General features: G+C 38.5%; 1 protein-coding gene across 1 annotated transcript in view; it reads left to right on the forward strand.

Moving 5' to 3' along the window:
* Positions 1–1,589: 1,589 nt before the first annotated feature.
* The window catches only part of LOC126253125 (replication termination factor 2), a 52,139-nt gene continuing 27,462 nt past the window's right edge, over positions 1,590–26,266 (forward strand). The window contains exons 1-3 of the mRNA XM_049954254.1: positions 1,590–1,792; positions 20,514–20,693; positions 22,533–22,745. Coding sequence (XP_049810211.1) covers positions 1,724–1,792; positions 20,514–20,693; positions 22,533–22,745 — 462 coding nt within the window. The 5' untranslated portion in view covers positions 1,590–1,723. The remainder of the gene's footprint in view (positions 1,793–20,513; positions 20,694–22,532; positions 22,746–26,266) is intronic.

Genomic DNA, 26,266 nt, shown 5'->3' on the forward strand with positions numbered 1-26,266 from the left:
AACAATATTCTTAAAAAAAAAAAGTCGGTCAATTCGAACGATGGAATTTTAGTCTTGTAGACGAGAGCATTTCCACAGCTAGAGTTACATTTGCTTGTATTTTTCTTAACTCAGTTGTATATGTGCTCCTAATTCAATAAACTTTGCCATGCAGCTCAGTTATTGTCAAACTATCTTTGTTCTGATCGCACGAGGTCTCAGGAGCAGCAATGTATTGCTTATTTTTGTAATCAGCATCACTGAAATCCCACAAACACCTATGAAAAGCATAGATATCCAAAAAGCGAACATTAGTCTCCTATCCCCACGTCATATTTCAGTTTGTCTACAGTCTAAGAACACATTTAACCTTAAAACTCTTGCAACTAATGTCGCCAAAGTTGGAGCACACCGAAAGTGTTTAGTTTCACCGACGAGTTGCGGAAACGCGCGGCCTCATGCGCAGTGGCCGGTAGCGCAGTTGCCTGCAACCAGTTGTTGTTGTTGTTGTTGTTGTTGTGGTCTTCAGTCCTGAGACTGGTTTGATGCAGCTCTCCATGCTACTCTATCCTGCGCAAGCTTCTTCATCTCCCAGTACGTACTGCAGCCTACATTCCTCGGAATCTGCTTATTGTATTCATGTCTTGGTCTCCCTCTACGATTTTTACCCTCCACACTGCCCTCAAGTACTAAATTGGTGATCCCTTTATGCCTCAGAACATGTCCTATCAACCGATCCCTTCTTCTAGTTAAGTTGTGCCACAAACTCCTCTTCTCCCCAATCCTATTCATTACCTCCTCATTAGTTATGTTATCTACCCATCTAATCTTCAACATTCTTCTGTAGCACCACATTTCGAAAGCTTCTGTTCTCCTCTTGTCCAAAGTAGTTATTGTCCATGTTTCACTTCCATACATGGCTACACTCCATACATATACGTTCAGAAACGACTTCCTGACACTTAAATCTATACTCGATGTTAACAAATTTCTCTTCTTCAGAAACTCTTTCCTTGCCATTGCCAGTATACATTTTATATCCTCTCTACTTCGACCATCATCAGTTATTTTGCTCCCCAAATAGCAAAACTCCTTTACTACTTTGAGTGTCTCTTTTCCTAATCTAGCTCCCTCAGCATCACCCGACTTAATTCGACTACATTCCATTGTCCTCATTTTGCTTTTGTTGATGTTCATCTTATATCCTCCTTTCAAGACACTGTCCATTCCGTTCAACTGCTCTTCCAAGTCCTTTGCTGTCTCTGACAGAATTACAATGTCATCGGTGAACCTCAAAGTTTTTATTTCTTCTCCATGGATTTTAATACTTACTCCGAATTTTTCTTTTGTTTCCTTCACTGCTTGCTCAATATACATATTGAACAACATCCGCGAGAGGCTACAAACCTTTCTCACTCCCTTCTCAACCATTGCTTCCCTTTCGTGTCCCTCGACTCTTATAACTGCCATGTGGTTTCTGTACAAATTGTAAATAGCCTTTCGCTCCCTGTATTTTACCCCTGCAACCAGTGTCGTCATTTATACTGGGCATTACGTATATAAAGATAGCACGTTGTGGGCAGTTAAAAAATAGTTGATTTGTCTTCGTTGTTGAGTATCTTTGAAACGATAGAAATGTTGACAGGTGTGTAATTTCATAGATCTTTGGCAAAAGTTAGTTTGTTGTTAATTTTTGCGGATTCAGAGGAAGGAAGTTATAAACGTTTAAAACCGCTACTGAAACATGGGATGTGACGGCGGCACAATACCCCGTAGAGACGAACTGGTTAGAAAGAAAGAGAAACCCGAGGAAGTACGTATATTTTTCTTCTCACTTATTACTTGGTTTACGTGATTCTGCCATTGCACTGTGCTCCTTTAAGTATATTGGTATAGATTTGTGTCATGTTTGGAAAAACTTATCTGGTCAAAATCTTAGGTTGGAAACTATGCTCACTGATGATGCTGTTTGTACGGATGTATTAGGGAGTTGGAGAACCCCACCGAGCTAAACCCCCGCATGATTTCAAATTCGGTGTAGGTGTGTATTTTGTTGTAAACCTACTTTGCTATTATGAGAACCCCCAATTTTACTCAACATTTTCATCAGCTTGTTCTGAGATGTCACATTTCCCCACTTTGTGGAACAAAAAATTATACCGAAAGCAACATGTTTTGGTGAGATCTTCAATACGGTACGGCAGTTAATATTTTGTTACCATAAAATGTAATGATTATATTTTCCCACAAAGCTGTAATATTGTTTATATATCTCATCCACGTTATATGAATGATATCAGTATCTCATGTTGGTGAACATGTTAGTTGTTTCCCAAATATAATAATTTGTAGCGTTCAATGGATTAAACATTGCTAGTTGGAAAGAATTTCAGGTGACTTTTGAAGTTACCTTTAGCCTTAGTCTTCTCGCCTTTGTATGTGTCATTGTTGTTACAAACAGAATGTTCGCTTTTTCTCATTGAAGTTTCTTGTCCATTCCGAATCAGTTAAAAGGAAATTTTTAAGCCGTGACTATCGATACCACAAAACCAACACCTAAAACAAAAAAAAAAAAAAATTGGAATCAGACACTTCTTGACCTACATAGGTCAGGCACAACTGATGATGCCAAAACACACAGAGCTACGACAACACACATTGGAATCGGACACTTTCCCGTACCTATGTAGGTCAATTACAACTGACGATACTAAAACGCATACCTACGGCAAAAAACATTGGAATTGGACACTGCCTTTGGCCTGTATAGGTCAACTACAAGTGACAATACCAAAACACACATGACGATGGCATCCTAGGAGTCAAACATTTTCCTTCACCCATATAGGTCACAAACAGCTTACGATACGAAAACGCATCTACAACTTCAAAAATTGGAGTTGGATATTCCCTTAAGCTACAACAGCTTACGATACCAAAAAAATCAAACACCTGCGATAAATAAAACCAAACCAACAACATATGAAAAACGCCCACAAAACATCAGAATGTGCGAACAATAGACCCGGGGGGGGGGGGGGGTGCGGAAGGAAGAAGAAGAAGAAGAAGAATACTACTTACCCCAAACAAATTCCGGTGCTACACACTAGGCTAGCCATCCCAATCAAACACAGCCCCCCCCCCCACACGCACACAAAACAAAAGAAAAAGAAACTCCCCCTCCCTCACCCCCCTTCCTCCCCCCCCCATACTTCACCCTCCTCCCAAAAACAAACATCCGCCAACAAATAGAAACCACAAAATAAACGAAACTCAGTCACACACTACAACTGAAAAACAACTGCAACAAAGCAGATCCTCCACAATGTAATCATAAACACCCCCCCCCCCAACCCACCTAAATCCACGAACATCACCCACGACCCCCCGCCCCCTTCCGCCACATACAAAACCCCCCTCAACTAACCACCCCTTGGCCTGTATATTTTACTAACTGCCCTCAAAAATTGCAGTACTCCCCAGGACGCTCTTCCGCCGGCAATAATAATCTAAATGAGATTGCAGGTTAGAAGAGTGCCTGTACCCCCTCCCTATGACAGATTTAACCGCTGCCCAAAGCCTCCTCAATTGTATTAGTGCATGCACCAGTTTCATAATTTTGAACTCTAAACTACGACTTACAACTAAATGATCATAACCTCTCTTCCCCAACCCTTGTACGACTAAAAAGCATCTGACACTACCATACTTTCCTTCTCTATATACTCTTCAATTAACCGCACCAATTACCTCTTTGTACGTCCCTCCAAAACTCTGAAGTTCCGCATACTCCCCCTGCCCTGAAATAATGGCCCCCACATCCCTAAACCAACCAGAGACTTCTCTCATACTTTCTCTTCCCAAAGTGGGATTCATCTATCTCGACCACCACCCCGGGACCACCCAACTCACCACTATGCTTCACATATTCTGAACAGACTTCCCTACAAAAAGAAAACCAATCTAAAACAGTCCTCTCACTCACTCCAGTGTCGTGTGCACAGAAACTGATAGAGAATCTATAACAAATAGAATAATCCATCAAAACAGACTCTCTCTTGGCCAACCTAGACTTCGCAAACCAGGCAACGCATCCAAGGGAGCACCAAAAGTTACTGATTCAACATCATCACATATAACAGTCCTTGGTCCGAGACGCTGGAACTCTCACCAACTGTTTATTCTGCCTACACACACTGCACTTGACAATTTCAGCCAGGAGTCCAAACATCTGCAGAAATTTTGAGGGACATAATGTCCTCCCCCATTCAGCATGCAACCTTGAACTGTTATATTTTACAGTCATATCCATACCTAACAAAGAAGCCATAAAACAAATTAAATACCTTACCGGACGACAAACAGCAAAACCAATAATGCTAATCAACACTGCAATTATGTAAACAAAAAAATTAATTAATTAATAACTCACTGAAACCAATTTCAGTTCTTCAGTCACAGGCAATCCAAAATACTGCCCACTGTGACCAACAATGCTCAAAGGAATCTAATTCATCACTTAACACTCACCACCAGAGGGCACCACCAACCGCAACAAAACGACATCTACAGACACAACCAACTCAAACGAAACTCCCCACCATAACACAACAAGACGACATCTACAAACACAACCAACTCATAAACTAAACCCTGTGCCATCATACGCCACAACACCCTTACGGGGTCAAAGCGGACAGGTGGGATCGGATGCCTCTGTTGGCTCAGTGCAATGGAAGACAAATTTTTTGACATTTGGAGCAAGGAACACTGAAGACAAATGATGCCCTTGTTTGTAAATTTAGTTAGCATGTTGGATTATATAGCCACAGGTCCTTTTACAATAATATTACGCAGCAACTTAATACAACAACAAAACATAGTCAAAAGATGATACGCATACGGCATATAACTAGGTACAGTACTGATTAATACACAAACCAACTTAACACTGGGTATTAATGTCTCCTCATGAGTTGCTGCACACATTGCGCACACTACAGATTTTTAGTTTTTTAATTTTATTTATTTATTTTTCATCTGACATTTGGTACTTAATGATAGTCCTGTCTCTCCATTCCTCTGAAAAACTGGATATACATTCCTTCATAATGAGGGGACTGTTGAGCTTAAAATGATGAAAGGAAGCTACAATTTTCCATCACAGATTATGAACGCGGAGTTTTCCTCTTTGGTTACCTGATAGAAAACAGTTTTTTCAGTTGATCTTATTTTATTTTGTGGCAGGTTGAGCTGATATAAAATGCTCATGTTTCTGTTGGGGTGTACTTCGTCAAAATGGTATAATTCGTAGATGAGTGTCACTCCCATCAACTTCTGACAACACAGCCCATTACTGACATAATGTGCTGAAAGTACTCCAGGTTGTGCCGCATCCTGGGTTATGTGAGATTGATGCTTGCTAACCATATCAAGTGCCAAGACTTGTGCCCTCACTGTAAAACTGGAAATGTGTTTAACATATCACAGCATCGCCTATATAAAGACAACGCTGACACCAGTTTGACAATTAACAAAAAAATAATGGGAGTGATACTTATCATAGTCATGTCATTTTAACAAATTCACCTGAATGAAATCCGTTTAGTGTTCCCCCCCCCCCCCCCCCCCCCCCCGTAAATTAATTAGTTTCGTGTTCTGTGACCGTGAATTTATATGTTAGTGGAATAGGTACTAATCTGTGGTAATGTTAGTGGAATAGGTACTAATCTGTGGTGGCTGAAGGCACTCCTCTCCTCAGATGGGGCATTTAGAATGTGCAGCTCTATGAACAGATTTTTTACAGGCTGATTGTTGTTCTTTGTAATTATTCTTATGGCCTTTTTCTGTTGTTTAAATATTTTGGTCACGTTTTGTGCAACTGTTCTCCAAATTATCATAATTAAGTACTACATTTACATATGAATAATGTATATGTAAAGGTATGCTGAAAAGTAATGCATCTGAAGTTTTATGTGAAAATTCTTAAAGCTATCTAAATCAACTAAATGTTATTAATATCCTGCATCTTTGTTCTTCATATCTACATATTTATTCCTCATTATAGTCATCTTGGCAACATACACATTTCTCCCAGCAAGATACCTGTTTGTTGATTCCGTAACTATAGAATGTTTGACATTACTGACAGTCACAGCCTCACTTCTGTACGCACTGCTTCATCACTATCAAAGTGAAGTCTTTGAAGGTGTTCTTCAAGTTTTGGAAATGAATGAAAATCGGATGGGGCCAAATTGGGACTATATGGAGGACGACTGATGACAATGAACCCAAGGCATCGCCTTGTTGTAGATGTTACAGTGCTCATGTGTAGCCTGGTGTTGTCATACTGAAGAAGAGGGTGCTTCATCTGTGGACTAACTCTTTGAATTCCAAACTAGATTACAGCATGCTCTTCCTCACACACCAACAGAGTTACCATTATACACCATCATGTTACATGCTACAACTAGGAGCCCTTTACTTGCAGAGACTGCAAATATGTAAACGTGAAGAGTAAAGATGTAGAATATAAATAATGTTTATTTTATTTAAAAAGCTTTGAGTTTCCACATAAAAAGTTTGCTGCTAGCAAAACCAAAGATTGCGGTAGCAGTGGCTTTGACCCTTAACTTTATCTAGATAGTGGACATCCTTACAGTATGGTGACCATGATGTCACTCATTACACAAGCGAACAAACACAAATAATCTGAAAAATATTTGAGTGCAGAAATAACATGAAATTAACAGAATTATGATGGGAATTAAAGGGGTATTTATTGCAGGCATACTGAATATACAACAGTTCCAATAATGAAGACATATTGAAACAAATAGCAACCAAAAAATCAATTGCATTAAGTCCTCAGCAATCACGAAAAACTAATATTTAAAGAACTGAATAAAACTGAAAAAAACTTGTCATAAATTTCACTTCACCCGTATAGCACAAATAAAGTCCATAATACCATAGACCCACACACAGCTACAAAACCGGGCACTGGAAAAGTCACTTGAGCTATATAGTTAAAATGAAATCCACCACAAAGCCACATGCAACTTGACAAATCCAGTATCTAACATTTCACTTCAGCTACAGAACTAAAAAGAAGTACACAGTGCCAGAAAACCATAACTCGCTCACATAACTAATGTTGAAAACCTAATCGTACCGACAAAGGTAAAATGAACACCATGATACTTACCAATCACAGTACAATGTAATTTCCAACAACTAATAACACAGTTCAAAAGTTTATAAAAAATGCATTATCACAAATTTCAGTATACAGTGAACACAATTACGCACATAAACATACATACCACAATAAAAAATAAAACAATTAAAACATACTTACCAACCCAAGAAAGCCAACACACAAATCTAGCAGTAGCGGTATGTCATCAGCACAGTCTATTGATTCCTTTGCCTAGACTTCTCAAACCAGTAACCCCTCTGGGTAGAATGCCATATTATGTCCTGCTGACAGTGCCACATATACTGCTCATTGGTCTTAGATACAGCAACTTTTATCTGTCTATACCTTGTCCAGATACATAACACTTCACATTTTTGGCAATGAAACCAAGTAACTGTCAAAATTTAATTGTGGTCAACATGTTCTAATGTTTTGATGACTTCAAATGTGAGTGTGAATCTGGGTTATTTCGGTTTATTCCCCCAAACTGCCTTCCACTTCTTCATGAGATGACTTCCTTGGAATTTGCAGCCACTCTTCTTTACTGAATAGCCGGCTGCTAGAAGCACTCCTGACTTCTTCTCCATCGAATAACGCTAGGTACAGGAACTTTCAAGTCTCTTTCTACTAGCAAAATAAGTAGCCATACGAACTTTAGTAAGGCTCTCGTACAGTCATATGTTAGAAACATTGATTTACATTCGAAAGTAAGTGTGCTTAGACACCATGACTTTCAGAAAAGGAAACTGAAAAAACGTCTTGCCTCTAACAAGGCTGAGTCAAAAGTCTATATGAGTACTTTTTCAACTGTTCTTGTTTCACATAACAATAGTCAGTGACACAATAAGCACGAAGCTGCATATAGATTCCATGGTTCTTCCATACATAATCACTAACACATCTATGGATTGCTCGACAGATACTTGTCGGTGCTGTTCGACTGCCACGTCTGCGTTCTTCCCATGACTGATTTTAAACCTGCAGACACAAACATGTGATGCGCAGTAGGTAGGATTTTACCATCCCTCACTCGTATCTAGAGTATCGTGTGTTCAAGACAGTAGAAGGCTGAGTGGTTCTAGAATTTACACAAAAATGCTCAAATCACTAAATACCCCCCTAGCCCGAAATGCGATATTTTATACATAATCGTTATTCAAATATTATCACACATAATAACATTTCATATATTAACAGTATACATTTCTTACATAATGTTTATATACATCTTTGCTTTGAGTAACAATTCTGTCCTTTCTTGCACAATCTTCCATTTATTTTTTGACTACTCTTTTCATATTTTACTTTGTCATTAAAACATGAACATGTATTCATTATTTTAGTCAGCTTTACTAATATTTAGTAATTGTGAGGACACTCTTCCTTTTCTTCCTTCCTTTCTTTCTTTCTTTCTTTCTTTATTTTTTTTTTTTCAATCGTGAACTTCAGGTGTTTAGGACACATGAGTAATCTTTTTTCTATCCTTATCTTTTGTACTAAATTTTTCCTAGTATGTACTATTTTCATTATGTGTAGCTTGGAGGAACTCTGGGAGAAGTGAAAGTGTTCTTATGACACTTACTTCCACGGAACATAATAATGCTAGTCGTTCATGGAATTTACACTTTCCAGAATCATTCCTATAAAATTTATGACTTCTCATGATACTGTCCCCTTCTCCTAGGATCAGCACCTATTCCTTGCTTGTGGGTTGACCTTATGAGAGCACTTCCTCTTTCCATTCTGGCAGGTATGCTCCTTACAAAACATCTCTATTTTTTAGGCCACAGATCGTCCTATCACCGTGTAGGTACATCTGCCCTTTATACTTAGTTAATGCCGGGTATGGCTCCTTTATCCTTTCTGAGTAGGCTTCACACTTCATTACCCTGATATACATTTCTATGTATACCATAATTAAGTATCTTCTGGTAAACCCATAAATCTATTTTAAACTTCGCATTGCTTGTTTAATGTATCATTCACTCCTTACAGTCCTTCTCTAATTATCAACTTCTATACTTTCAATGGATATTGTGTCTATATATACTATGTACGTCCCACTATCCCTCAATTCATCAGAGTTTTTATTGCACTGACGTTGCTTAGTCATCAACCTGACTAATTCTATTCCTACTTTCATTTTCTTTCTTTGCTCATGCGTCTCTCTTATTTATCCATTACTCATTACTACTTTATAGTTGCTCATTATGTATGTGCACCTCTTCTTATGTATATTCAATGTAGAACTGTCATAACTTCCCATATATGTGCGCATAATTCCCTATGTACACACCTTTTGCCCTACAACACCTGGCGGTTCTCACATAGTGACAGACTTCGTCTTATATAATTTAATGTTTGTGTAGAATTGTATATTTGTGTATATGTGGATGTGTGTTCGTGTAGTCTGATTCTTCGGCCTTCTTATCTAAAGATAAGATGTAGTTTATAAGTAACCACAGAAATAAGGAAGGACTTCAGCGATAGAAGTTTATGAATATGGAAAGAGGGAAAAGATAGGCATGTCCTCAAGATGAGAAGTAAGAAAGGAAAAACTAGATTTGGTTGCTAGGATCAAAGAAGAGAAAGAAGATAGCCCCAAAGACAGGAAAGCCTTCCCACCCCCCTTCCCCAGCGTCCCTACCTCTCACGTACTTGAGTGAGACGCCGGAGGAGGTTTGGTGTTAAATCGTCTCCTACAGAACGGACTTGTCCCACCTTAACCCTTTGAGGTCCCCGAAGGAAATCCTAGCAAACATATGGAAACGGCAAATGAAGAAGAATCAGGCACACTTTCCACAAACAAAATACTCTTTTCAATTTATTTGTCCAGACATCACTTTTTTTTGTGATTCTCTTAAGTTATTCTCTATTTCATAGTCATATCTGTTTTTTTCAATTCTCTTAAGTTGTTTTTATTTTTTATTCTCTTAAGTTTGATGTAGGAAAACTATTTTGGAAGAAACACCGAAAACAACTCATGATTCGATAGTCGTCACTCCGCCTGCTAACTCATAATGTTAATGTCCCTGGGGGGTAGATGACTCCGCCCGGGTCCCATAGATCTGGTATCAACTTTTCTTGACCACTGGCAGACCAGTATTTCTCTTTAAATCTCTTTTGAAAGTCTTCCCAAGAGGAAAATTTCTCAATATTTACTGTACCCCATTCTGAGGCTTCCCCTAGAAGGTACCCCACAGCAAATTCGAGCTTCTTGGAATCTTCCCAATTTTTTGATAAAGCTTCATTAAATCTTTTTAAGAAATGGTTCGGATGTACATCTCCATCTGGCTTAAATTTAGGGAATTGTCTAGATAACCCTGAATTAGCTCCCCATTGCAAATCAGTCACAGCTTCACTAGTTAATACAGCATTAGGTGATATTGTACCACTTCGTACTAATGTAATGCAGTTTTGTTTCACACACCTGGCACAGAATTCTTATAGCGTAGGTGAGTGGATGTGGAGGCAGGTCAGCACCGGTGAACAGCAGCTGGTGCCGGCGGTTTCGGATGTAGATTGGTTTCCGCGTCTGCGCCTCTGCAATGTGTGTGAGAGCTATATACTCTCCGCCTGGGATCTTATTGGTTGAACACATCAAAATCTTCTTTACTATTTTTATCGCTGTGAGTTTTTCATTTCTTCAGTCTTTCCCTTCAAAAGTTTTCTCCATTGTATACTTAAACGTATTCCAAAGTCTCGGAGTAATTTCCTTGTCTTATTATGTTTGGTTGCTGCGGCAACACACAACAGCTTCTTTCCTCATTTTTTACTTAAAATTCTTGTTTTCTGGGTCCTTTCACACAGGTCACCACGTTCTGACGACTTAGTGTGAGTGTAGGCGTGGGTTATACTGATTTATTTCCCCAAATCACATACCACTTCTTTATGGGGTGACTTGCTTGGAATTTTGCAGCCCTTATTCTTTACAGGATAGTTGGCTGCTGGAAAATCTCTTGACTTATTTTCCGTTGAATAATGCTAGGTACAGGAAGTTTCAAGCTTCTTTCTACTAGTGAAACAAGTAGCCATACAAACGTTAGTAAGTCTCTCGTACAGTTGTATGTTAGAAACAAATTGATTTACATTAGAAAGAAAGGCTGCTTAGACACGATGACTTTCAGAAAAGGAGACTGAAAAAACATCTTGCCTCTAACAAGGCTGAGTCAAGAGTCTGTATGAGTAATTTTTCAGCTGTTCTTGTTTCACATAACAATAGTCAGTGACACAATAAGCACAAAGCTGCATATAGATTCCATGGTTCTTCCATACATAGTCCCTAACACATCTGTGGATTGCCCGACAGGTACTTGTCGGTGCCGTTCAACCACTGCTTCTACTTTCTTCCCGTGACTGATTTTAAACCTGCACACACAAACATGTGATGCGCAGTAGGTAGGATTTTACCATCCCACACTCGCATCTAGAATATCGTGTGATCGAGACAGCAGAAGGCTGAGTGGTTCTAGAATTTATACAGAAATTCTCGAATCACTAGTGTTATCCCGTATTGTTGGCCATGCACGGATCTGCTCATGAACTTTACTGAGTGTGTCTTTATGCACTTCATAACTAACAAAAAGCTGAACATAAAATTATATCTCCAACCATAAACAACAAGCTACACTAATAATCCCAAATCTGAAAATGAATCTATTTCCCATAACTGCTAACATCAAAAATGCTGCCACAAACTGTTCCAATCTTATTCTTTCAAAAAGCATTCAAGGTGTGCAGGGAGTCACTCTCAATTTAGATGCACAAAAATCTCACAGTAGAGAACATTACTACATACTCCAAAAAGCCCTCTGCAAACATGATTGTTTTCAAACACACCATGCCATCATGGTGGCACACAACACACCAGTTATGTCATGTGTCAAATTAGATGGGTGATGCTGCAAACTTTGGGTGACTTGTATAAGTTTTTCCATTGAATGATGTGAGGTAGTCATTCTCCATCACCTTAAAATGAATCACAGGCCAGTGACCCACTGTCTCTGGGCAGAGGACACGCTACTTTTGATTCCTGTTGCAGATTGCCTTCACCCTGTCAGATTTAAATGATATTTATTTATTATTGTTTTTTTTTTTTTAGTTGCTTGCATATCTACTGCGTGTGACTTGTTATCGGACCTGTAACTTAATTGTAGGCGATAACAAGACAACTGTAGCTCAGTAAAATTATGCTTGGCAGCAGAAATTCTCTAAATTACTAACTAATGAAGTGTTTTATTGAGGAACAAATCGTACTGTTATATATCTTTTTGTGTTTTAAAATTAGAATTTTTGTTTGCACAATAATGTTCTCATTGTTTACTGTAAATACTTACTCAGCCACATAACCAGTAATATTTGATCGGAGAAGACTGAAACAATACAAAGAGAAATTTAGACAAACTGTAGGAAAATATCAAAATATTGCAAAATTAAAACGGACAAAAATAATTCTCTTAAAAGAAAAAGGGACTAGTAGGAACAGTATTATCAAAATATAAATACCTATAAAATTTCGACTACTACATCTTGGCTTTACAAATGAGAAAGGGAAATTGGATTGCAGAGTAAGATGTGTGATATACGTAACCAGGCTGGGAAAGGTGACTTAGCAATTGGAATGAGGGTCCTAAAAACACCATAGTAATGATAATTAAGGGAATCAACTAGGGTAGATTTCAGTTCCCAATGCAGGCATTCACACTATACATAATTTGTATCTGTAAGGTAACAATCTTCATGAATCATTTTCATAGTCATCGTCATAATACATAGGTAAATCTGCCAAAAGACATGTTTAGGTGAACTTTGTCCCACATAATGTCCTACTTCTTGCTGTTCCCTTGATGTCTGGTAGGATATTCTTCCTTCAAACTTTTCAGCATGCCATACCGTCTTCTGTATCTGTTCTGTTGCTGTCTGTTTTTCACTTCAATTATAGTTTTGTACCAATAGTTTTTCCTTAGAGTGTGTCTGACTCAGTTCGCATTCCCTTCTCTGATATGTGTCTTTCTTTCCAGAATGAAAAAAACTGGTGGAAGTAAAGCTGCGAGGACAGGTCTTGAGTTGTACTTTGGTAGCTCAGTGCAGTTGCCCATGGGAGGCAAAGGTCCCGAACTTGAGTCTCGATCCGCCACACAGTTTTCATCTGCCAGGAAGCTTTAGAATTCTTATTTCCTATACTCTTTCCAGCACTTAGGAGTTTCTTACTCTTTCACCCTCTTGACTTTTATCCATTCTCCACAGCCAGATTTAAAAGCTTTCTAAATATTTCTCCTAGCTGCATTCCTGAAGATCAACATTTATGAGCCATAGGTAACTACAGTCCAAATAAAACATTTGGCAAAGTTCTTTCTTAAATCGCAGAACGAGATGAGTAGATGTGTGTGTGTGTGTGTGTGTGTGTGTGTGTGTGTGTGTGTGTGTGTGTGTGTGTGTGTGTGTGTGTGTGTGTGTGGAGGGGGGGGGGGAGCTGGGTCAAATCAGGATTTATGTTTTCCATGGCCTTTCTAAATGATTTTCAATCTGGAACGCGCGACCGCTACGGTCGCAGGTTCGAATCCTGCTTCGGGCATGGATGTGTCTGCTGTCCTTAGGTTAGGCCGGTATTACTCTGTCAAATTTCTTTGTCAAAGATATTTGATGGTGTAATAGGAACTTTGTCAAATGTCGTCCAATATTTGACCAAATCTAGGGCCTTGCTGTAGATTTGATCAAAGAAATCGCTTGTCTTCTGTTCACTGCAATGTGACATGTTACCACATGGAGCGCTAGCATCGCTGCAGCGTTCTGTCGTCTGTAGTGTTTTTATAAACGTTGCCGGTAAATACAATTGGTGTGTGCCGACAACTATAAAATTATTAGAGATGTATGAAGCTGATGAGGCGCTTTACAGCGTGAGGCACCCTGAATACAAAAATAGATGAAGAAGATTGGAGACCTGACCTGACCTGACCTAACCTAACCTACATAACATAACATAACATAACCCTCTCCTGTAGCAAGGAATCGGAGTGTTACAGCGAGCCTGTCTTCTAAAGATGTAGCAGTTCTTAAGTGAATATTGTGATTTGTGATATGAGGATACACATCACTGAGCACATACAGAAATGTATGCTTATCCATTCTTAATTAATTGATGTACGACTTGACGTCTTCGACTGTAAGCTCACGTAACAAGTTTTGTTGAATGCTTTTATCGTGTCATCGTAAAACCCATGGCTTCACCCAGATTAGATTAGTTTTTTGTTCCATAGATCCGTGCTGAGGAGGTCCTCGTGGATGTGGAACATGTCAATTTTTTTTTAAGCTGAAATTACAATACTAATAGTATGAATAAATACAATTCATCATTTGTTTCTGTTAAAAAATTCGTCAGTGGAGTAGAAGGAGTTGGCCACTAGTAAGTCTTTCACGCTCCTTTTAAACTGATCTTTATTTGTAACTAAATTTTTAATGTTTGCTGGCAAATTATTGAAGATCAATGTTCCTGAGTAGTGGACCCTTTTTGAACTAAAGTAAGTGCTTTTAAGTCCTTGTGCAGATCATTTTTGTTCCTGGTATTGTATGTATGAACTGAGTTGTTTGTTGGAAAAATAGATATATTATTTAATACAAATTTCATTAAGGAGTAAATATACTGAGAGGCAGTAGTTAGTATACCCATTTCTTTGAAGAGGTTTCTGCAGGACGTCCGTGAATTTACTCCACAAATAATACGTATTACACGCTTTTGGACTCTGAAAACTTTTGTTTGACTTGAAGATTTACCCCAAAATATTATACCATATGACATAATGGAATGAAAGTCGGCAAAGTATGCAAGCTTTTCCATTTTTATGTTGCCTATGTCTGCTAACACTCGAATTGCAAATACAGATTTAAGGCGTTTCTGCGGTTCTGTGTTGTGCTCCTCCCAACTGAATTTATTATCAAGTTGTAATCCCAGGAATTTAAGACTGTCAACCTCGTATGTATGGTTCCTTTTTTTTCCCTCACTTCTTTTCCGCATGTGCACACAATGCAATTGCGAAGGTGCAACTGCTGCGGTTAATAACAAGTTGTTGTCAGCCATCTTGAACTTTGACGAAAAATTTGATGACAGTGTAATACCCATTCTAGTGCAACGTCAAAGATCTTTGTCAAATATATTTGACGGAATATGTGATCACATCTTTGATCAAATCTTTGACAAAGAAATTTGAGTGTAATACCGGCCTTAGATAGATTTAAGTAGTTCTAAGATCTAGGCGACTGAAGACCTCAGATGTTAAGTCCCATGATGCTCAGAGCCATTTGAGCCATTTTCTAAATCATTAAAACAACACCAGTTCCTTTGAAAATTACACAGCCAATTCCCTTTTTAATCCTTTGTCCTGCAAGAGCTTGTGTTCCATGTGTAATGATCTCATTGTCGTGAGGATGTGAAAACCTAACCTTTTTTTTTTTTTCTTATATTATGTTTTTGATATCAGTACCTATTTGTAAAAATGAATGTCCCAAAAAGTGGACAACTTAGAATAGTTTTATTTCCATTGAATATATTATTTGTGTGTATTATTTGGTTATTAAGTTAAATTTAAATATATGTTAAATGTCAGTGGACGCCCCAGGGTGAGGGAATAACTAAACAGGCATGGGAAAAGTGCAGGTCATTTATCACAAGTCATTCGTTACTTCCAAAACAATTTATTGTGCAGGTACCAGAAACACTAATAAAATACAAACGATTCAGGCAATTACTCCAAAATTCCTTTGGTTGAACCAATAGATGAATAATCAGTTAATGTAAATGAATAACATGCACCAATTAATGAAGGACTAACAAGCAAATAGTATGATCAAGTATATCTCAAAACATTAATGAACATAACTTGCGAAACGTGTAGTAGCATAAATTCAGACTAGTCTGATATAAACACAAATATCCAATATTTGATCAGTCAAAGAGTCCTTTGGGCATATTCAAGATACTGACATGGAAAAATAATAAATGACCTTTTAACAAATTGAACATTACACCAATATTATAACTGTTAAGTTAAAAACCTACTCCGATCAGGGAAAACATGGAAGGGGCAGGTATGTCAGGCCAGGTCTGAATAAGATGGTTTAGAATAATGGGCGTTACTGGTTGAATTAACGCCCAATTTCTACGAGATAGACACTTAACTTATGGGGAATGCCATAGCAAGCCAGGAGGCCGTAATGTCCCGGAGGCTACGGTGAGACGGGAAGCAGCGCACTCTCCCCATGCACGCACGTACACAGCCATTGCGGACAGGCTATGCCCGATGAACTGGCAGGTAACAGATAACACCCCAGAGCAGTGCCTCCACACACTATGAGCAGCTCGGAAGGCCAAGAGCAAACAAGCAAAAATATAGTTCGTGCATAATAACAATAGACCATAGAACATATGAAAATGCTCAGACCAAGACAAGAAGCTCAATGTAAGCATGGGCCCAAGCCCTAACCAAACCTTGCATATAACAAGAATTTTAAAAAATAAGAATTACTAAAAGGATTTACCAGTTAATCTTACAATAAAATACATCAAGTTAATGTAATAAATAGGAAATCACACGGTACTCAGACATATTAGCTTAAGTGGCTTAAAAGGTAACAGGCAAATCTTGGGGACTAACACTCAGACAACTACAATAGTAATTATATTTTAAACAATAAATCTTAATTTTCTTGAAAGCTGTAAAATCTTCCCAGAGTTGTAAGACTTAATAACCCAAATGAGCCAAGATTCACTGGGGCATTAAAATTTGCTTACCACAGCTGCAGGCAATTTCATAGTCAGTACATCAGTCAGGGAACCAACAACTTCCAACACAAATAAAACTCAATTTCGAACTCAGTGGTCACTAACACATGTGGTGGCACAGAATGTATGACAGTTAATTTCAGGCGCAACTGACAAAACAAGCAAACATTGAACAAGATATAATTAACAGAAATTTTAAAACACACAAATATGGCACTCAGTTAATTTCAAACAGAAGCACCAAGGGGTGAATTTAACACTAGAGACAGATTGATGGAGAACCACAGGCTGTTCAGCATAGCAGGAGCAACTTCAGCATGGGAGCAAGTATATCAATCAAGTAACAAGTCCCCCCTGTGGGCCAGGGGGTTAGAATAAGCCTGAGGCATTCCTGCCTGTCATAAGAGGCGACTAAAAGGTGTCTCTCACATTTCGGCCTTTATGTGATGGTCCCCTGTAGGGTTTGACCTCCATTTTTCAAAATTTTCCCGAAGAGCGAGCCAATTGGGGAAGGGTGCCTTACACGGTGCATTGTGTCCATCGTGCATCGAGTCCTTTAGCCACCTTTCTCATTGTGGCATTGCAGTCCTGCTCATCCTCCATGTCTTGATCGATGACACCTTCCCGGGTACGTTTTCCTCTACCCACTATACAGTGTTGTTTTCTGCACTGATGATGACCGTGAACTACTTTGCACCTCTTATCCAACACGGTAGCCAGTCCGTTATGGTGAGGCTGCCTTGTAGCCTATTGGTTGTAGCCCCCCTGACCACACAGGGATCGCTCTGCTGATGCTTGCGCCGTTAATTCCCCATGTATGCCAAGGAGTAGGTGCCCGTCACCCAGATGCAACAGGATTCCTGGCAATGGCCATCCTGCCAGGTGGCCTATACTGTGGCTGGGTGGCACCTGTGGGGAGGGTCCCTGGTCGGAGTGGGTGGCATCAGGACAGATGATGTGCAATGAAGTGTACCACATCATCACTTGCTGCTAATCAAATGCCAGCAGTCTCTAAGCGTTCCAAGTCTCAGTACAATGCAAGGAAGTATGATCCTAAATTGTTCCTCTCCCTGGCCACACCATGGGAGGAGCACCAGGCTGAGGATGGCAGTGAACCTTATTCACCCTGGTACCTCATATGTACGAAAGCTGATGGGGACTCCTTTGTCTCACTGAAGCCTCAGTTTTTTGTAGAGCATTTAGAGGACAAGTTAGGGGAGGTGGAGGCCTTGTCCAAAATGCGGTCAAAGTCAGTCTTGATAAAAATGGCATCCTCTGCCCAGTCACGGGCTCTACTCACTTATGTCAAGCTGGAGGATGTTTCCGTTACAATTATGCTTTAAATATGGTCCAGGGTATTATATTCCACAGGGACCTTCTTTTGCAGTCTGGTGATGAGCTTAGCGCCAACTTAGAGCGACGAGGAGTTCATTTCGTTCGGCACGTCCATCAGGGTCAGAGGGATAATCAGGTTGCCACGGTGCCTTTATCTTGGCCTTCAAGGGTGACACATTACCTGAGAAAGTCAAGGTGATGGTCTACCACTGTGATGTCAAGCCATATATCCCTCTCCCAATGTGGTGCTTTAAGTGCCGGAAGTTCGGCCCTAAGTCTTCCTGCTGTACTTCCAGCATCATGTGTTGAGATTGTGGCCGTTCATCCCATCCCAATACTCCGTGTGCCCCACCTCCCATCTGTGTCAACTGCGGAGACAATCATTCCCCTTCCTCACCAGACTGCAGGATTTTACAGCAAGAAAGGAAAATCGTGGAATACAAGACCCTGGACCGACTTACCTACACTGAAGCCAAGAGAAAAGCTGAGCGCCTACATCCTGTGGCTGTGACCTCCTCTTACACCGCCGCTAAGAGAGACGTTGTAGCCCTATCAGTTCTGCGAGTTCCAGTCGGCTCTCAGAACTGGAAGACTACTCCTGCCCCCTTGGTGGTGGTGGTGGTGGTGGTGGTGGTGGGGGGGGGGGGGGGCATTTCCCTCCCTGTTGCTCCCACACCACCTACCTCGGGAGCACTGTCCCCCGAACCACAGGGACACCAGTTCCTACTTCTCAGCTGGAGAAGCGTAAGTCTTCCTTGGCTCCTCACACTAGGAAGGGGTCCCTTGTGTCACTCCCTTCCCAGGTTTCTGCTAGTGGAAAAAATGACACCTGCCAGTGGTTGAAGTGCCCAAAAGCAGCTGGTTGTAAGGCTGGTACCCTTGATTACCTTTTTTTTAATGAACATTTTATCACCTCTTTTCAAGACACTGTCCATTTTGTTCAGCTGATCCGTCCACATTCTTTTCCGTATCTGTACGAACACACAAGCAGTTTTATAGGGCACTGTCGGGGTGTGGGCAATGTATGACTTGCTCTTACCAGTTGTGTCACTCGTGCAGTCGCCATAAAGACCATACTACTAATAAAGAATTTATACTAAAAATAGCAGTTAAGCAGTTGTTAGCATCTCTCTTAGACAATGAATTGACATGGTGTAGTTCCATCAATATGGATGTAGAGGCTTATAGACAAAGTTTAAACATGATTGTAAATCATGCTCTGGAGAAGTATGTGCTGAATAAATGGAATTTGCATTACGTCTGCAGCTACAGAATTACTCTGCAATTCACAGTGAAGTGCCCAGCTGAGGATTCATCAAACTACTTTCAAGCTATTTCTCTACCATTCCGTTCTTCAAGAGCGTGTGGGAAAAATGAATACGTAAATCTTTCAGTGTAGTTGATACTCAAGATATTGTGCATATGAGGAAGGAAAGACCCTTTATTGTATGATCATACAATTGCAGACCAATCCTTGGGAGTATGCATACAGAGTACTTGAAAATGGAGCATCCACATAAAAAGTCCTAAGTAAGGCAGATGCCAAACTGAAATTCATGGCAAGAATCCTCGGGAAGTAGCTTACAAAACCCTCATTCAACCAGTACTTAAACACTGCTCATTAGTCTGAGCAGCATGTTTTATCAGCAGGTCATTTAGTAAGCATGAAAGTGTCAGAGATATTCATCTCACCCAGAGGTAGGCACTACAAGAGAGGCATTTAGGTGAGTCAGCCAATATATTGCCCCCTCCTACATATATCTTGTGATAATGCTGTGAAGATAAAATTAGAGATATTCAAGCTCACACAGAGTTTTACGAGCAATCATTTATCCTGTAGTTCATTTGTAACTGGAACAACAAAAGGGGGAAATGGCATTGGTGCACAAAGTACCCTCCAGCATGCACCGTATGATAACTTGCAGAGGTATAGATGTACATATAAATGTAGATGGTGTATTTGTCAGAGAATGTTACAGGCATTATCTTAAGTAAATATTATAACACGCAACTTGAAATGAAAATGAGGTAAGTGACAGTAGTAGAGTAACTAGCAGATCAAAGATGATTTTATTTTTCCATAATAAATACAGAAGAGATCCACAGTAAACAAAAAGTCATTTGAAAAAGTCTGCCACTTAGATATTCACAGAGAAACCATTTTATTTATATTCTTGACAGTTGGTTTATAAACTCACCATTATTATCATATTCATTTTGCAGAAGGACAAAAATTCTGAGCTTTCTTTTCGTTGGCAACATTGCAGTATTACACAGCTGCCTCTTCAGCCTCCTATTGTTGCTTGTGGGTATGGAAGACTGTACAACAAGGACGCTGTAATTGAAATGTTACTGGATAAAGCAAATGCTCCAGAAAGTGTTAAACATATAAAATCTCTGAAGGTAAGTAAAAACAAGTAATTACCAATAATGAGAGAGAGATTACTTTTCTTCTTCTTCTTCTTCTTCTTCTTTCAGTGGCTCTACAGCTCATTATGAGCCTTGGAAGGCTCTTAAACAGTAATCTGCCATTTATCTTGGTCCATTGCTAGAGCTGTCCAATATCTGTAACCTATTTTCCAAAAATCCTCAATGACTCTATCTTTCCATCTGATTCTCTGCTGATGACAACCTCTTCATCCTCAGTTTCCTTCTAATACCTTTTTGGATACTTGTGCATCACTCATACCTGCTACAGGACCAACTCACCTCAATTGGGATGATTTCGAGATACTTCCAACAGTTTTAGTTAACTGAAAGGTCATTTCCATCTTCCTTGTTATGAGTTTATTAGCCTCCTGATTATGGCTGTTCGGATATATTACCTTATTAAGATTTTTTAAATTTATTGACTCTCTTAATTTTTCCATAATCTGTTGTCGTGAAATTTTGAGCATCTTTCGTATTTGCATGTATTCTTCTTTTACGTAATATATTTGAAGGTGTGTTTTTCCTGCATTCCTTTCCAAAACGTAGATTTATTTTTATGTTGTTGCCATTGCCACGTTTTTAGACAGTAGGGCCTATTGCAAGATTGTTGGTACAATCTAAACACTGAATTCTTATATTCTTCTTTAACAGCTCAGTTGCATCTGGTCATGTACTACATTCTTTCTGAATTCTTCTTCCCGTTCTCATATACCTTATCAAGAACACAATTAAACAAAATAGGGGAATTAATGCTCCTTATCTAATGCCTGTTCGCACATCGAAAGCTTCAGATCCCTGTTATGAAAGTTTAACTTTAGACTTTGTGTTTATTAGTGTTTGAAAATTATGTTTCTTGTTTTATCTTCCACACCAGACTTTCCAAATGTTTGAGATAGAATGTTCTGTCTACAGTCACATGCCTTTTTTAAGCCTACAAACACAGTGACATGGGGCATGGACCTTTGTATGCTATGTTGTTCACATCATTTCATCATCATTTGTGGAAGTGGCGAGTCTGGAGTGTAAAGATTGGGAATTTGTATGGGCACTGTGTAAAGATAGGGAATTTGTATGGGCACTGGTAACCACGCAGATGAGTGCCCCACAAACCAAATATCATCATCACTTGTATGCTGACTCGGATTATACACTAAGATACAGGATCTGCTCCACCCATGACCTGTCTTTAAGAAATCCTTGTTGATACTCCCTGATCTTGTTGTTTACCGCTTCTGTAGCCTATTTTGTAGCACTTTGTAAACAATCTCGTATGCAACTTGTAACAGTGGTATTCCATGGTAGTTGTTGACATCAGTTTAATCTCATTTCTTGTGTGAAGTATGAATTAATGCTCACCTCCAATTCTCTGGATATTTGTTTGTTTGCTGTTTATTTCTCCATTTTCCATTTTAACCTCTGCAATAATTTTTTGTGAGCCAGTTTTGACAATTCTAAGACAATTCATTCTTCACCCATTACTTAGTTGTTTTTCATCTCTTGAATTATAGAAGTTCCTTCTTATGTGATGGATTTGATTCTGAAAACTTCACTTCAGGAGTTGAGGTGGGAGGCCTCTCTTTTGGTGCATCATAGTTCATTTCCTGAAATATTTAAGTGATAATTGTTAATTATCTTTGTTGGGTAATGATAGCTTTCAATTTACATTTTGAAAACAAAGATTTGGGGGGGGGGGGGGTATTTATACTTGGAGTTAGTGTACAATGTGTAAGCTGCTGTAAAAATATATTGTGAAAATGATAAAGTATCGCTGAGTGCAACATTTATGACAGAAGCTTTGTTTGTTTAACATAGGATGTTAAAGAACTTCAGCTGACTAATAACCCATCATATGCTCGATCTGCTGAGAAAGGAGATGCTTATGTTGATCGTCAAACAGCACCTTACATCTGCCCTGTTATTGGTCTTGAGATGAATGGTAAATTCAGATTTGTTTTCCTGTGGAATTGTGGATGTGTGTTCTCGGAAAGAGCTTTGAAGTTAGTGAAAACACAAACATGTCACAAGGTAACTATCATCTTGCCATAAAATAATGTTTGATAACAGTCATTGATTATGCAACTAGTGTGAGTAGCCATTTTGTTATGTTTCAGTGTTTAAGATTGCTTTACTAGTATTAAAGGAAAGTATAACTACATGCATTTAAAGTGTGAAGTGCAGTTTAAAATGTTTGTACTACTCATTTGTAGCAGATTACAAATGACTATATAAAAAGTAACACTCAATATTCATTCTTATTGTTTGGTTCTAAATTTACTTCTATGTACTGTATCTCTAGAAACTATGTTATCTACTGCTGTCACTAGCCACAGAACCCATTTTACTTGATGAAGGATGTCAAATATGCGTACAATACTCTCTGAACAATTCTGTAACAGTTTCCATTAAATCTGATAACATTTATTCTTAGCATTTACGCTACCAGCACAGTCCCATTTGAGCCAAAGAGGAGAATGCAGCCGACAATAGCTCTAAATCATCAACACCTTCCTTAGATTGCTAATACTATCGGATGTGATATCTCCTTAATCTAACTGCACAGTTTGTCTGTGTTTGTAGTGAACCAAACAAGAACTCACTGGTTGCTAACGAATAACATCAGCAGACTTTTAATCTAAGGATAATTCCATGTCAAATCATGCACATCACATCATGTCATGTCACCCATCATCTCAGATTTTCATGAAACTTCACACATTTGCTTATATTTCAAAACCTTTTTGCTCTCAGACTAAAACCTTTTTTTTGTATCGAATCTTAAATGTAGTGATATTTTAATAACTGGGCTCTGCAAGAATACCAATGCAAAATGGTACTTATCTACATAAATGCCCATAACTTAGGTGTTCAGTTTTTGATTTGAATTTTTTTCATAAATTAAGAGATGCAAATGCTTAACAGACATGTAATTATTTAAGCAGTAAAGTTACAAAGAACAGTACAAAAAATTAATTTGACACCTTCCACATTGAAAAATGCTTATATCACATGTCTCCAACCTGGTGGGAACTTATTATTGGTCTTAAATAATTCCAAAGACAGTACACATGGTAATAAAATAAAATTGTTAATGGGTTTTGCACAAATGGACACACACATAAATCTGAAATCACAATACTTTGTGTTATGATGGTGGTGGTGGGAAAGGGGGGGGGGGGAGTAAGAAAGGTCATCCATACCTGACACACATTGCTTCGGATTTTCCCGAAACTTTTTCGCATAAATTCTAGTGTCCGATTTCACCCGTCGGCTTTGAGCAATGACGTCATACCTAAGGTAAAGACGCTATTTATAGGCAATCTATAAACGCCACTCATCATACGTGTAAACAAACAAATGTAGCAACCAATAAAATTATAATCACCGTCACATAGTTATTTACTTAGTCATGTATTATATCGAAAGGAACTGAAGGTAACGAAAATAATTAAGAACAAGAATTAGAAACGAATTTTCATGTCTGCGAAGAAGTTCAAAAATGGTTCAAATGGCTCTGAGCACTATGGGACTCAACTGCTGTAGTCATTAGTCCCCTAGAACTTAGAACTACTTAAACCTAACTAACCTAAGGACATCACACACATCCATGCCCGAGGCAGGATTCGAACCTGCGACCGTAGCAGTCGCACGGTTCCGGACTGCGCGCCTAGAACCGCGAGACCACCGCGGCCGGCCCCCTGCTAAGAAGTATTCTTGTAATTTCAGCGACTAGTAAAGCACAGAGAACCTTTAAGTTGTATTACAGTAAAGTATATGGTGAAGTCATATTTCTATAAAATAGTGTTAATTTTATATTAATTTTAATTTTAATTTTATGGTGAAGTCATATTTCTATAGTGAAGTCATATTTCTATAAAATAGTGTTAATTTTATATTAATTTTAATTTTAATTTTATATTAATTGAATGTAATGGGAGAAGTGCAGGAAAGTGGGAGTTTTGGGCGAGGAGAAACTGAAATTTATCAAAAAAACAGGAAAATTAAATGAATGACAACAAATTCAGAACAGTAGCATAAAATGTGGAGCAACCGACACACTAAATTCTAAAAGAAAGCCAGTACATGGCAAACAAATATGTAAAAAAAATAAAGGACATTAGAATCGATAGCTAAAATTAACCTATGTAGGTATATTCCAGTTACCGATTCAAACTGTTCCATGATTCATACACACAAATTATTTTTGCAGTTGTATGCACTGAAACGTAATAACATTTCTACATTTGTAATTGTTCTCTAAAACTACTGTGGTGTATAACAAAAATTGGAATTGGTAACTAAAACTGACCTTCTATATAGGTCAATTCTAGATATCGATTCTAATATTAGTATCTTTTTTGCAGTAGTTCAGAGAGCAATTACAAATGCAAAAATCCTATTAGCCTACATTTCAGTGCTGAAAAAAGTGATATAATTAATGAATCATCGAATGGCTGGAATCGGTAACTAGAATTGACCTATATAGGAAGTCAATTCTAGTTACCAGTTCCAACTATTCGTTGGTTCATAATTTTGGAGATTTTTGCAGTAAATGTGTGGACTATGTTTTTGTAAGATTTCTTATTGATCTCAGAACCACTGCGAAAAACTATTAAATGCTGTAGTTACAGCTTCCAGATTTTTCTCTTTTTCATAATAATGAAGATAGTAATACCATACGTAGAAATCCTATAACACTTTAGTGCACATACTGTTATTAAAATGATATAAATAGTGAACCATAGAATGGTTGCAATCGGTTACCAGAATGAACCTGTGTAGGTCAGTTCCAGTTACCAATTCCAGCATTTGTTAGACCCTACTTTTTGTCAATTTTCGTTTCTTGTATACTCCTCCCATTAGATTTACCAAGTATTATTAAAAGATAACGCCGGTTCGTAATATTATAACTTCGTCATGTGCTATACTGTACGGGACTTAAAGGATCTCTGTGTTTTTCGTACTCCCATAAATTACGACAATAATTTATTTCAGAAATGTATACTTCTCTTTTTCTGTTCGTATTTATTTTCGTTACTTTTAATTCTTGTCTATATAACTTGTGGCTAAGTAATTAATCACTTGAACTGTGGTTGTAATTTTATCACACACTACAATTGTTTGTTTACCGATATGATCAGTTCCTTTCAAAGATTGGCTCTATGTAGCGTCTCTGCCTTTGGTATGACGTCATTGCTCAAAGCAGACGAGTGGAATCGGGCACTAGAATTGACCTACTTTTTCTGCTTGTTACTTTCTGCATGACAAGTCAATGCTAAATTTCTCCACATACTTCATGTAGTTTAAGGGGGAAAAATGGAACATTTTTACAAACGTAAATGCCACAACTGAAGTTTGTCATTCAGATTGCATTATTTGAAATAATAATAATAATAATAATAATAATAATAAATCCCGTGGAGGCCCGGGAAAAGAATAGGCCTCCGGTATGTTCTGCCACTCGTAAAAGGCGACGAAAAGAACAAACCACTAATAGGGCTAACCCCCCTTTTAGTGTGATTAGTTGGTTCAGGACAGAACTAATGAAG

This window comes from Schistocerca nitens, chromosome 4 (genome assembly GCF_023898315.1).
Source record: "Schistocerca nitens isolate TAMUIC-IGC-003100 chromosome 4, iqSchNite1.1, whole genome shotgun sequence".
NCBI lineage: Eukaryota > Metazoa > Arthropoda > Insecta > Orthoptera > Acrididae > Schistocerca > Schistocerca nitens.